General features: G+C 53.6%; 2 protein-coding genes across 2 annotated transcripts in view; one reads left to right on the top strand and one right to left on the bottom strand.

Annotated features, from left to right (window-relative positions):
* LOC144673579 (synapsin-2-like) overlaps positions 1-12,500 on the top strand; it is a 322,886-nt gene that overhangs the window by 33,652 nt on the left and 276,734 nt on the right. The gene's annotated exons all lie outside the window — the stretch shown is intronic.
* Positions 503-12,500, bottom strand: part of LOC144673581 (metalloproteinase inhibitor 4-like) — a 17,809-nt gene continuing 5,811 nt past the window's right edge. The window contains exons 3-6 of the mRNA XM_078535334.1: positions 7,787-7,884; positions 3,449-3,566; positions 3,080-3,204; positions 503-1,962 (exon numbers count right to left, since the gene is read on the bottom strand). Of these exons, the coding sequence (XP_078391460.1) occupies positions 1,762-1,962; positions 3,080-3,204; positions 3,449-3,566; positions 7,787-7,884 (542 nt within the window). The 3' untranslated portion in view covers positions 503-1,761. The remainder of the gene's footprint in view (positions 1,963-3,079; positions 3,205-3,448; positions 3,567-7,786; positions 7,885-12,500) is intronic.

Here is a 12,500-nt window from a genome sequence, read left to right as displayed (position 1 = left end):
CGTTGCCGTGGGTTCTGGGACCACACGTAGGCCAGAGTGGGTAAGTTTTCGTTCCCTGATGGACACCAGTGAACCAGATGGGCTTTCAATGACAAATGGGAGTTTCCCGGTCACTGTCGCGGAGGCTGGCCTTTTATCTGCATTTTAATTCATGAACTGAATCTAACCGCTTGGTGGTACAGAACTTAGCTTTGCTGGATAAAAAGAGACATTCACCGAATCATTCCTCGGGGCAATGCCTTGACCAGTCGGGGGTCAAGCTGCCTGGTTTAAATTTCAAACAACGCTGGGCAGTGAACTGCCAGTCGCCATCAACCAGCGCGTTCCCCCAGGGCAACACCTCGACCAATTAGAGCCCGCTTGGCAACCGATCCTCGCTCTCTTCACGTGCGGTGTAAATTGTTGTTTGCCTCCCTTGTATTGCGAGCGCGAGCTTTGACATGTCCCGTTTTTCAAGCAGCTAAACTTAACCTTGACAAACACGAAGGGGGCAGAAGAGTTTGTGACCGAAGGTATCTTTATTAATTCGGCAAAAAATATACGTAGACTTAACAGTTTCCGGTTTGGCCTCCGTAGCACATGGAGCCCGTGACTTGTGCTTTATTCTGGCATTTCATCGAAACCGTCGCATTTTACAAGTAGGAATAATAAGTTACAGCCGAAGGGAAAGAGGCAGAGGCCTTCATTATGCTGAGGAAGCCTTGGGCGATGGCGGCCATTTTGTTCACCACGGCAGCCATTTTGTTGGTCACGGCGGCCATTTTGGGTGCGACGGCGTCCCATTTCGTCGGAGGCGGAGCTGCGGTTCTGCCGTCGGTCGGAGAAAGCCAAGCGCGTCGGGCAGGAGTCGCTCGGGCCGCACCGACTGGCCGGCGCCCGATCCTGGGTACCGTGCGGGTCGGCCTCTACGACGCGGCGGCCGCTCGGCCCTCCGAGTTTCCTGTCCCGGCGGTTTTCCGGACTCGCCCCGCCCATCCAAGCCGGGGGTTGGGGGTGGGGGGATGGGGGGGTGGGTGGGGGGAGGGGGTAGGTTGGGTGGGAAGGGGCGGTCAGGGTGGGGGACGGGTGACAATCGTTGTCATGGAGTATATACTGGGGAGTGAAGCGATGGTGCCGGGGTGGGGGGTGGGGTTGGTGTTGGGGGTGAGGGAAAAGCGGGGCGAGAGGGAGGGAAGCCGATCGAAGGGGTAGGGGAGCCCGTCAATGGCCATTTTTTTTGGTTTGTGGGGCGGTTCCCAGCATGCTTTGCAGGTGGCCAACGCCAAGGGGGGCGCCCCCCCTCTGCCTACGCGGAGACGCAAGGGCAGGAGCTCGATAGTCGGTGGGGGGGGAGGGGAAAACAGTGACGCGGTTGGCGAGGCGGGGGAGGAGAGGGGGGGCGGGGGTTAGGGGGCCGCCCGAGGTAGACCGAGGCCTAAAACAAAATGGCCGCCTGGGCTCCACGGAGCAAGGCCCTTTGCTCGGACCACCGGCCCACGCGCGGGAGCGTTAAGAAATCGATTGAGGGATGTTAATTCGAGGGGGAGAGGCGGTGGGTGGGTGGGGTGGGGGGTGTTGGGGAGGGTGGGAGTGGGCTTAAGAAAGGAGGGCGGATTACTGCAGACGAGGCGGGGGGAGGTGGTGAGGGGAGGTGCCAAAAAAAAAAAACAGGAATAATCCGGGGGGGGTCGCTCCCGGCCCGGGATGGACTCCACTTCGCCCAGCCCCCTTCACCCGGCTTCTCCGGCCTCCCCCTCCTCCTCCTCCTCTTCCTCCGGCCGGTTACTCAGCCACCCTCCTGAGGGAGGATCGGCGGGTCCTGGCGCTCCGGACCGAGGCCCACTGGCACAGGCCGTTCGGCTTCATGGTGCATGAGGAGCGCTGGCTCTGCGCCCCGGCCCAGTTCCCCGTGAAGATCCCGTCTGTCCAGAGGCACTGGTTGCCCGCGTCAAGGCTGCAGGGCAGCGAGATGCAGGGGACGATCTATCAGAGACACAAACGCAGAGGGGAGGGAGAGAGAGAGAGAGAGAGGGAGAGAGAGAGAGAACCAGTTTAGGATGGCCGTTCGTCACAAGCAGGCCTCCTCGAGCAGGGTAGGCCCGGGATCCACATTCCCCCCCAATGTGCCCGGTCAGACCCCTCCCTGCGCGGGATGACCACCCTCTCGTGGGCGTCACTGGCGGGCAAGGCCAGCGTTTTGCCCCCTCCCCTCCTCGGGACACTTCGGAGGGGCAGTTAGAAGCCGGCTCTGGACTCCCGCATAGGCCAGACCCGGGTAAGGATGAACCAGGTGCAGTTTCTACGACAATGGCCGTCATGGTCACCGTCTCCCAGACTTAACGTTAACAATTCCGGATTTTATCAATGGAATTTAAATTCCCATTGGGATTCGAACCCCGGTCCCCAGACTGGGAGCCCTCTGGGTTACTAGTCCAGTAACATTACCCAATACACCAGCATCACACCCAACGTTCAAATTCCCAACACAGTTCTGCAGCGTAAAGGGAGCTTTACTCTGTATCTAACCCCGTGCTGTACCTGTCCTGGGAGTGTTTGATGGGGACAGTGTAGAGGGAGCTTTACTCTGTATCTAACCCCGTGCTGTACCTGTCCTGGGAGTGTTTGATGGGGACGGTGTAGAGGGAGCTTTACTCTGTATCTAACCCCGTGCTGTACCTGTCCTGGGAGTGTTTGATGGGGACGGTGTAGAGGGAGCTTTACTCTGTATCTAACCCCGTGCTGTACCTGTCCTGGGAGTGTTTGATGGGGACGGTGTAGAGGGAGCTTTACTCTGTATCTAACCCCGTGCTGTACCTGTCCTGGGAGTGTTTGATGGGGACGGTGTAGAGGGAGCTTTACTCTGTATCTAACCCCGTGCTGTACCTGTCCTGGGAGTGTTTGATAGGGACGGTGTAGAGGGAGCTTTACTCTGTATCTAACCCCGTGCTGTACCTGTCCTGGGAGTGTTTGATGGGGACAGTGTAGAGGGAGCTTTACTCTGTATCTAACCCCGTGCTGTACCTGTCCTGGGAGTGTTTGATGGGGACAGCGTAGAGGGAGCTTCACTCTGTGTCTAACCCTGTGCTCTGATGTGACCTACCATGCACTGACAGCCATCCTCGTATCTCCCATCCAGACTGATCTGCTGTGCGTGAGTCAGTTGACTCCAGGGTTTGTTGAAGCTGCAGATGTTGATGTAGACTTTTCCGTCACTCTCCACAGTCCCTGCAGAAGGAAACATTAGCGAGGTGTTAAAGCGGGAATCTCTCCAGTCCCCTCGCTGGCCGCCCCTCCGGACCACACACCCCCCCACCCCACCGCTGTCAACCGTTCCGGCCGAGCGCTCGGAGTTCTTAGGGGGAACACCAATTGAGACGGGCTGGGCTGGTCGGGGCGGGGGAGAAACAGAGGCTCTGGAGGGCGGGGGTCGGGGGAGAGGGTGGAGGGGAATGTCAGAGGTGAAGCCTACCTGACAGGATGTAGTCCTCGTTCATCTCATCTGGTCCCAGCACCATCCCACAGACAAAGTCCGCCACGGGAGTGTATACATAGTAAACCCGATCAACCTTCTCGAACCCTTTGTACATCTACGGGGAAAGACAAGGAGGCAAGATCAGAGTTATTCACCAGTTATTATACTGGTTATTTACAAGTTATTCACCAGTTATTCACCAGTAATTTACCAGTTATTATACTGGTTATTCACCAGTTATTAAACTGGTTATTATACTGGTTATTCACCAGTTATTAAACTGGTTATTATACTGGTTATTCACCAGTTATTCACCAGTTATTATACTGGTTATTCACCAGTTATTAAACTGGTTATTATACTGGTTATTCACCAGTTATTAAACTGGTTATTATACTGGTTATTCACCAGTTATTCACCAGTTATTATACTGGTTATTCACCAGTTATTCACCAGTTATTATACTGGTTATTCACCAGTTATTAAACTGGTTATTATACTGGTCATTCGCCAGTTATTAAACTGGTTATTATACTGGTTATTCACCAGTTATTCACCAGTTATTATACTGGTTATTCACCAGTTATTCGCCAGTTATTATACTGGTTATTCACCAGTTATTCACCAGTTATTATACTGGTTATTCACCAGTTATTCACCAGTTATTATACTGGTTATTCACCAGTTATTCACCAGTTATTATACTGGTTATTAACCAGTTATTCACCAGTTATTATCCTGGTTATTCACCAGTTATTCACCAGTTATTATACTGGTTATTCACCAGTTAATCACCAGTTATTATCCTGGTTATTCACCAGTTATTCACCAGTTATTATACTGGTTATTTACGAGTTATTCATCAGTTATTATACTGGTTATTCACCAGTTATTCACCAGTTACTATACTGGTTATTTACGAGTTAATCACCAGTTATTATACTGGCTATTTACGAGTTATTCACCAGTTATTATACTGGTTATTCACCAGTTATTCACCAGTTATTCACCAGTTATTATACTGGTTATTCACCAGTTATTCACCAGTTATTATACTGGTTATTCACCAGTTATTCACCAGTTATTATACTGGTTATTCACCAGTTATTCACCAGTTATTATACTGGTTATTCACCAGTTATTATACTGGTTATTTACGGGTTAATCACCAGTTATTATACTGGTTATTCGCCAGTTATTCACCAGTTATTATACTGGCTATTTACGAGTTAATCACCAGTTATTATGCTGGTTATTCACCAGTTATTCACCAGTTATTATATTGGTTATTCGCCAGTTATTCACCAGTTATTATACTGGCTATTTACGAGTTAATCACCAGTTATTATACTGGTTATTCACCAGTTATTCACCAGTTATTATACTGGTTATTCGCCAGTTATTCACCAGTTATTATACTGGCTATTTACGAGTTATTCACCAGTTATTATACTGGTTATTTACGAGTTAATCACCAGTTATTATACTGGTTATTTACGAGTTAATCACCAGTTATTATACTGGCTATTTACGAGTTAATCACGTTATTATACTGGTTATTCGCCAGTTATTCACCAGTTATTATACTGGCTATTTACGAGTTATTCACCAGTTATTATACTGGTTATTTACGAGTTAATCACCAGTTATTATACTGGCTATTTACGAGTTATTCACCAGTTATTATACTGGTTATTCACCAGTTATTCACCAGTTATTATACTGGATATTTACCAGTTATTTACCAGTTATTATACTGGTTATTTACGAGTTATTCACCAGTTATTATACTGGTTATTCACCAATTATTCACCAGTTATTATACTGGTTATTCACCAGTTATTATACTGGTTATTCACCAGTTATTTACCAGTTATTATACTGGTTATTCATCTGTTTCCTTCAGGGCCTAGTTCTCACGCATGTGCTTGGTAACTTTGACTATAAAAGGGCTAACCGTTAATCCCACCTTCAGATGCCATCTCCTACAACAACAACTTTCATTTCTATAGCACCGTTAACATCTTAAAACGTCCCTAGGGTGCACCAAGGGAGGGAACTCGGGCCGGGGTTTGACCAAAAGCCATATGCAGAGATATTAGGGACAGGTGACCAAAAACTCGGTCAAAGAGGTCGGTTTTTAAGAAGCATCTTAAAGGAGGAGAGAGAGAGAAATGGGGAGAGGTTGAGGGAGGGAATTCCAGAGCTCAGGGCCCCCCAGGCAGCTGAAGGCACGGCCGCCAATGGCGGAGCGATGGGAATCGGGAGATGCTCGAGAGGCCGGAATTGGAGGAGCGCAGAGATCTCGGAGGGTTGTAGGAGGTTACAGAGATAGGGAGGGTTGTAGGGGGCTGGAGGAGGTTACAGAGATAGGGAGGGTTGTAGGGGCTGGAGGAGGTTACAGAGATAGGGACGGTTGTAGGGGCTGGAGGAGGTTACAGAGATTGGGAGGGTTGTCGGGGCTGGAGGAGGTTACAGAGATAGGGAGGGGTGTAGGGGGCTGGAGGAGGTTACAGAGATAGGGAGGGGTGTAGGGGCTGGAGGAGGTTACAGAGATAGGGAGGGTTGTAGGGGCTGGAGGAGGTTACAGAGATAGGGAGGGGTGTAGGGGCTGGAGGAGGTTACAGAGATAGGGAGGGTTGTAGGGGCTGGAGGAGGTTACAGAGATAGGGAGGGTTGTAGGGGCTAGAGGGGGTTACGGAGATAGGGAGGGTTGTAGCGGCTGGAGGAGGTTACAGAGGTAGGGAGGGTTGTGCGGGCTGGAGGAGGTTACAGAGATAGGGAGGGTTGTAGGGGGCTGGAGGAGGTTACAGAGATAGGGAGGGTTGTAGGGGCTGGAGGAGGTTACAGAGATAGGGACGGTTGTAGGGGCTGGAGGAGGTTACAGAGATTGGGAGGGTTGTCGGGGCTGGAGGAGGTTACAGAGATAGGGAGGGGTGTAGGGGGCTGGAGGAGGTTACAGAGATAGGGAGGGGTGTAGGGGCTGGAGGAGGTTACAGAGATAGGGAGGGTTGTAGGGGCTGGAGGAGGTTACAGAGATAGGGAGGGGTGTAGGGGCTGGAGGAGGTTACAGAGATAGGGAGGGTTGTAGGGGCTGGAGGAGGTTACAGAGATAGGGAGGGTTGTAGGGGCTAGAGGGGGTTACGGAGATAGGGAGGGTTGTAGCGGCTGGAGGAGGTTACAGAGGTAGGGAGGGTTGTGCGGGCTGGAGGAGGTTACAGAGATAGGGAAGGTTGTAGAGACCGGAGGATGTTACAGAGATAGGGAGGGTTGTAGGGACTAGAGGGGGTTACGGAGATAGGGAGGGTTGTAGCGGCTGGAGGAGATTACAGAGGTAGGGAGGGTTGTGCGGGCTGGAGGAGGTTACAGAGATAGGGAGGGTTGTAGGGGCTGGAGGAGGTTACAGAGATAGGGAGGGTTGTAGGGGCTGGAGGAGGTTACAGAGATAGGGAGGGTTGTAGGGGCTGGAGGAGGTTACAGAGATAGGGAGGGGTTTAGGGGGCTGGAGGAGGTTACAGAGATAGGGAGGGGTGTAGGGGCTGGAGGAGGTGACAGAGATAGGGAGGGTTGTAGGGGGCTGGAGGAGGTTACAGAGATAGGGAGGGGTGTAGGGGCTGGAGGAGGTGACAGAGATAGGGAGGTGAGTTATAGCCAATGGAAGGATTTTGAAATGAAGGGGAGAATTTTAATCTGACTGCGAGTCCATCTAGGTCAGTGAGCAGAGGGCGCGATGTGTGAATGGAACTTAACTGAGTGCAACAGGAATCTGGAACTTTCTACACCACAAAAAGCCGTCAAGGCTGTTGGGGGTGGGGAGGTGGGGGCGCCGCTGGGGGTCAATGGGAAATTTCAAGCCCGAGATTGATAGATTTTTGTGAGGTAAGGGGGATTAGGGGTTACGGAAACGAGATGGGTAGATGGAGTTAAGATACAGATCAACCGTGTTGAGATTTAATGGGGGAACAGGCTCGAGGAGGGGGCTGAATGGGCCTCCTCCTGTTCCTGTGTAACAGGCTCGAGAGGGGCTGAATGGGCCTCCTCCTGTTCCTGTGTAACAGGCTCGAGAGGGGCTGAATGGCCTCCTCCTGTTCCTGTGTAACAGGCTCGAGGAGGGGGCTGAATGGGCCTCCTCCTGTTCCTGTGTAACAGGCTCGAGAGGGGCTGAATGGGCCTCCTCCTGTTCCTGTGTAACAGGCTCGAGAGGGGCTGAATGGGCCTCCTCCTGTTCCTGTGTAACAGGCTCAAGAGGGGCTGAATGGGCCTCCTCCTGTTCCTGTGTGGTGTATGAAACGACATGGCACAGTTCTACGCAATGTATGTCCTCCACACCAGTACCTTCTGTTGTTGGACTTCGTATTCGATCCATTGGAAGCCATGTGAATCGCTGCTGCTGCCTCTGATCATCTTTGAACCGACTATTTTTCCCTTGATCACTGTGGAGAACAGAACAGCCACATTAATGGGAGCTTGGGGGAGGGGAAGGAGTCGGGAGGGCGGAGAGAGTGGGGCAATGGGCGAAAAGCTAGCAGTTAGGCCTGGTTGCAAGGAAGGCCTCACTAGGCCGGAAACCAGGCCTAGGCTTCGTGTCAAGTTACTTGTCAAGACTGGGGTGGACTGGGACACCCTAAGGCCTAGGTGCGACTCTGGCCTCTTGAGCCTCCCCCGATTCCCATCGTCTCACCATTGGCGGCCGTGCCTTCAGCTGCCTGGCGGGGGGACCCTGAGCTCTGGGATTCCCTCCCTCAAACACGCTACCTCTCTCTCTATCTCTCCTCCTTTAAGACCCTCCTTTAAAGCCGACCTCTTTTGACCCAGCCTTTGGTCAGCCTCTCCCTGATATCTCCGCTTGTGGCTCAGGGCCATTTGATTTATCGGTTGATGTCCCTTGGGACCTTATCACAAGGCCAAGGGTTTTCTGTTTGTCAATGGAGAGTTGGGGTGACGGGAGGGGGCGGAGGGCGGGGGGGAGAGGCTTTTTCGAGGAGAGGAAAGACAGAGAGACCCTCCCCTTTTTAGGAGAGGGGTAAGTGGAGGGGAAGGAGGCAAATTTGGCTGAAAGGGCCCCCTAGTAGTCATGGTAAGGTACCTTGAGCTGCATCAACTCACTGGCGAGGGCAGCATCATTGCCCATCCCCTAATCGCCCCCTTGAGAAGGTGGGGGGTGGTGAGCCACCTCCCCGAACAGCTACAGTCCTCGTGTGGTGTAGGTACACCCACCGCGCTGTTAGGGAGGATAGTTCCAGGATTTTGACCCGGCGACAGTGAAGGAACGGCCGATATATTTCCAAGTCGGGATGGTGTGTGGGGCTCGGAGGGGAACTTGCAGGTGGTGGTGTTCCCCATGTGTCTGCTGCCCTTGTCCTTCTAGGTGGTAGAGGTGGTGGGTTTGGGCGGCGCTGTCGAAGGAGCCTTGGCGAGTTGCTGCAGTGCGTCTTGTCGATGGTACACACACACTGCTGCCCCTGTGCGTCGGTGGGTGGAGGGAAAATGAATGCTTACAGTTCTGATTCGGAGTGGGGGTAGGGGGTATTGGGGTGGGTTAGGGGGTTGGGGAGGTTGTTGGGGTGGGGGGAGGGCGCAGGGGCAAAGGTGGGAAATAGGACGAGGGCAAGGATCTAATGGGAAGAGCCTTGAGGATTGGGAGGTTGGAGATTGGCGTTTAGTTGGAAGCTACATCAAGCAGACCGTGAGTCTGGGTGACACTCATTGTAGGTTAGTGTAAACCGTGCCACTGTTTGGATGAGGTCATGTTCCAACGATTGATGCCAAAACCCAAAGGGGACAATTATCTGACCTCAGTCACTGCCACACCCCATCAAAACAACTTTGGGTTATGTTTTCTTTCCCCTGTGTCACTCCCTCTCTCTCTCTCACACTCTCTCTCTCTCTCTCTCTCTCCCTGTCTCCGAGGGAAGCCATCTTTTGCCGCCCTTTTCAAGCGAGCTGTTTCTCCCTCAGAAGGAGGCGGCCATCTTGGAGACGCCAAGTGTGAGAGAGAGGCCAGGATGTGACCGTCAACAGGCCAACCCAAAAGGGTGTCTGCTCTTCCCCCGCTGTGGGCGGTGGGGGGCCTCCGCTCTGAGCGCAGTTGAGGCCTTGTGCTCAGAGGCCACACCAGGCCAGGCACTTGCATTTGCATAGCGCCCTTGAAGCAGCAAGCCAGCTCGCAAAGCTGCTTCCCGGGAACACGCGTCCTTACAAAGCTGGACGCGCGAGGAGATTTTAGGGACGGGTGACTCCAAGGCTCGGTCAAAGAGGTCGGTTTTTAAGGAGCGTCTTAAAGGAAGAGAGAGAGAGAGGGGGTCGGAGAGGTTTAGGGAGGGAATCCCAGAGCTCATGGCCCCACCCCAGGCAGCTGAAGGCACGGCCGCCAATGGCGGAGCGATGGGAATCGGGGGATGCTCAAGAGGCCGGAATTGGAGGAGTGTAGAGATCTCGGAGGGTTGTAGGAGGTTACAGAGATAGGGAGGGTTGTAGGGGCTGGAGGAGGTTACAGAGATAGGGAGGGTTGTAGGGGCTGGAGGAGGTTACAGAGATAGGGAGGGCCATAGGGGCTGGAGGAGGTTACAGAGATAGGGAGGGTTGTAGGGGCTGGAGGAGGTTACAGAGATAGGGAGGGTTGTAGGGGCTGGAGGTGGTTCCAGAGATAGGGAGGGTTGTCGGGGCTGGAGGAGGTTACAGAGATAGGGAGGGTTGTAGGGGCTGGAGGAGGTTACAGAGATAGGGAGGGTTGTAGGGGCTGGAGGAGGTTACAGAGATAGGGAGGGTTGTAGGGGCTGGAGGAGGTTACAGAGATAGGGAGGGTTGTAGGGGCTGGAGGAGGTTACAGAGATAGGGAGGGAAGTAGGGGTTGGAGGAGGTTACAGAGATAGGGAGGGTTGTAGGGACTGGAGGAGGTTACAGAGAAGGAGGGTTGTAGGGGCTTGAGGGGGTTACAAAGTTAAGGAGGGTTACAGAGATAGGGAGGGTTGTAGGGGCTGGAGGAGGTTACAAAGATAGGGAGGGTTGTAGGGCTGGAGGTGGTTACAGAGATAGGGAGGGTTATAGGGGCTGGAGGAGGTTCCAGAGATAGGGAGGGTTGTAGGGGCTGGAGGTGGTTCCAGAGATAGGGAGGGTTGTCGGCGCTGGAGGAGGTTACAGAGATAGGGAGGGTTGTAGGGCTGGAGGTGGTTACAGAGATAGGGAGGGTTATAGCGGCTGGAGGAGGTTCCAGAGATAGGGAGGGTTGTAGGGGCTGGAGGTGGTTTCAGAGATAGGGAGGGTTGTAGGGGCTGGAGGTGGTTCCAGAGATAGGGAGGGTTGTAGGGGCTGGAGGTGGTTTCAGAGAAAGGGAGGGTTGTAGGGGCTGGAGGAGGTTACAGAGATAGGGAGGGTTGTAGGCGCTGGAGGTGGTTCCAGAGATAGGGAGGTTTGTAGGGGCTGGAGGTGGTTCCAGAGATAGGGAGGGTTGTAGGGGCTGGAGAGGGTTACAGAGATTGGGAGGGTTGTAGGGGCTGGAGGAGGTTACAGAGATAGGGAGGGTTGTAGGGGCTGGAGGTGGTTCCAGAGATAGGGAGTGTTGTCGGGGCTGGAGGAGGTTACAGAGATAGGGAGGGTTGTAGGGGCTGGAGGTGGTTCCAGAGATAGGGAGGTTTGTAGGGGCTGGAGGTGGTTCCAGAGATAGGGAGGGTTGTAGGTGCTGGAGGGGGTTACAGAGATAGGGAGGGGTGTAGGGGCTGGAGGAGGTTACAGAGATAGGGAGGGGTGTAGGGGCTGGAGGAGGTTACAGAGATAGGGAGGATTGTAGGGACTGGAGGAGGTTACAGAGATAGGGAGGATTGTAGGGGCTGGAGGAGGTTACAGAGATAGGGAGGGCTGTAGGGGCTGGAGGTGGTTCCAGAGATAGGGAGGGGTGTAGGGGCTGGAGGAGGTTACAGAGATAGGGAGGGTTGTAGGGGCTGGAGGAGGTTCCAGAGATAGGGAGGGTTGTAGGGGCTGGAGGTGCTTCCAGAGATAGGAAGGGGTGTAGGGGCTGGAGGAGGCTACAGAGATAGGGAGGGTTGTAGGGGCTGGAGGTGGTTCCAGAGATAGGGAGGGTTGTAGGGGCTGGAGGAGGTTACAGAGATAGGGAGGGTTGTAGGGGCTGGAGGTGCTTCCAGAGATAGGGAGGGTTGTAGGGGCTGGAGGAGGCTACAGAGATAGGGAGGGTTGTAGGGGCTGGAGGTGGTTCCAGAGATAAGCAGCGACCAAGATGAGGCCTTGATTAATTGCCGCTAAAACTCCTCTCCTCCTCGGCTTGACAATTAACCTGAATCTGTGTGTGGGCGTCGCTGGCTAGGCCGGCATTTATTGCCCATCCCTAAATACCCTTTGAGGTGGTATGGTCAGCCCGACTTGAAGAACCACAAGTGAGGGGCAATTCGCAGTCAATGGTCAACCGAGATGGCTGTGGGGGCCTGGAGTCACATAGAGCACCAGACCTGGCAAGTTGGCTGGATTTTCTCTTTTAAGGGCCATGAGTGAACCAAATGGGTCTTTTTATGGCAACAAGGGAGCTTCCCTCTTTTACCGATGTCCACTTTTATTTCTGAATGTTTTTAAGCTGAATTCAGATCATCAAATGGCCATGGCGCTACTTGAACTGTCCTACGTTGGATTATCCATCCACCCGTCGCCCCCTAATCCACCCACCGAGGGATAGGGATAGGGCCAGGCTACCAGGCTTCAAGGCCAGGCACAGGTCCCAGGCCTCCAGTCCAGGCCCCAGGCCTCCAGTCCAGCCACAGACCCAAGGGCTCGACACAAGGACCAGGCCTCCAGTCCAGGTCCCAGGCCTCCAGTCCAGCCACAGACCCAAGGGCTCGACACAAGGATCAGGCTTCAAGGCCATGCACAGGCCCCAGGCCTCCAGTCCAGCCCTCAGGCCTCCAGTCCAGCCACAGACCCAAGGGCTCGACACAAGGACCAGGCCTCAAGGCCAGGCACAGGCCCCAGGCCTCATGTACAAAGCCCAGGCCTCAAGCCAAAGCCTCAGGCCCAGACACATAGGCTCCAGGCCTCAAACCCAGGC

This window comes from Cetorhinus maximus, unplaced genomic scaffold, assembly GCF_964194155.1.
Source record: "Cetorhinus maximus unplaced genomic scaffold, sCetMax3.hap1.1 HAP1_SCAFFOLD_389, whole genome shotgun sequence".
NCBI classification, from domain to species: Eukaryota; Metazoa; Chordata; class Chondrichthyes; order Lamniformes; family Cetorhinidae; genus Cetorhinus; species Cetorhinus maximus.
The sequence above is the reverse complement of the archived record's forward strand: the minus strand, read 5'-3'. Positions and strand labels throughout refer to the sequence as shown.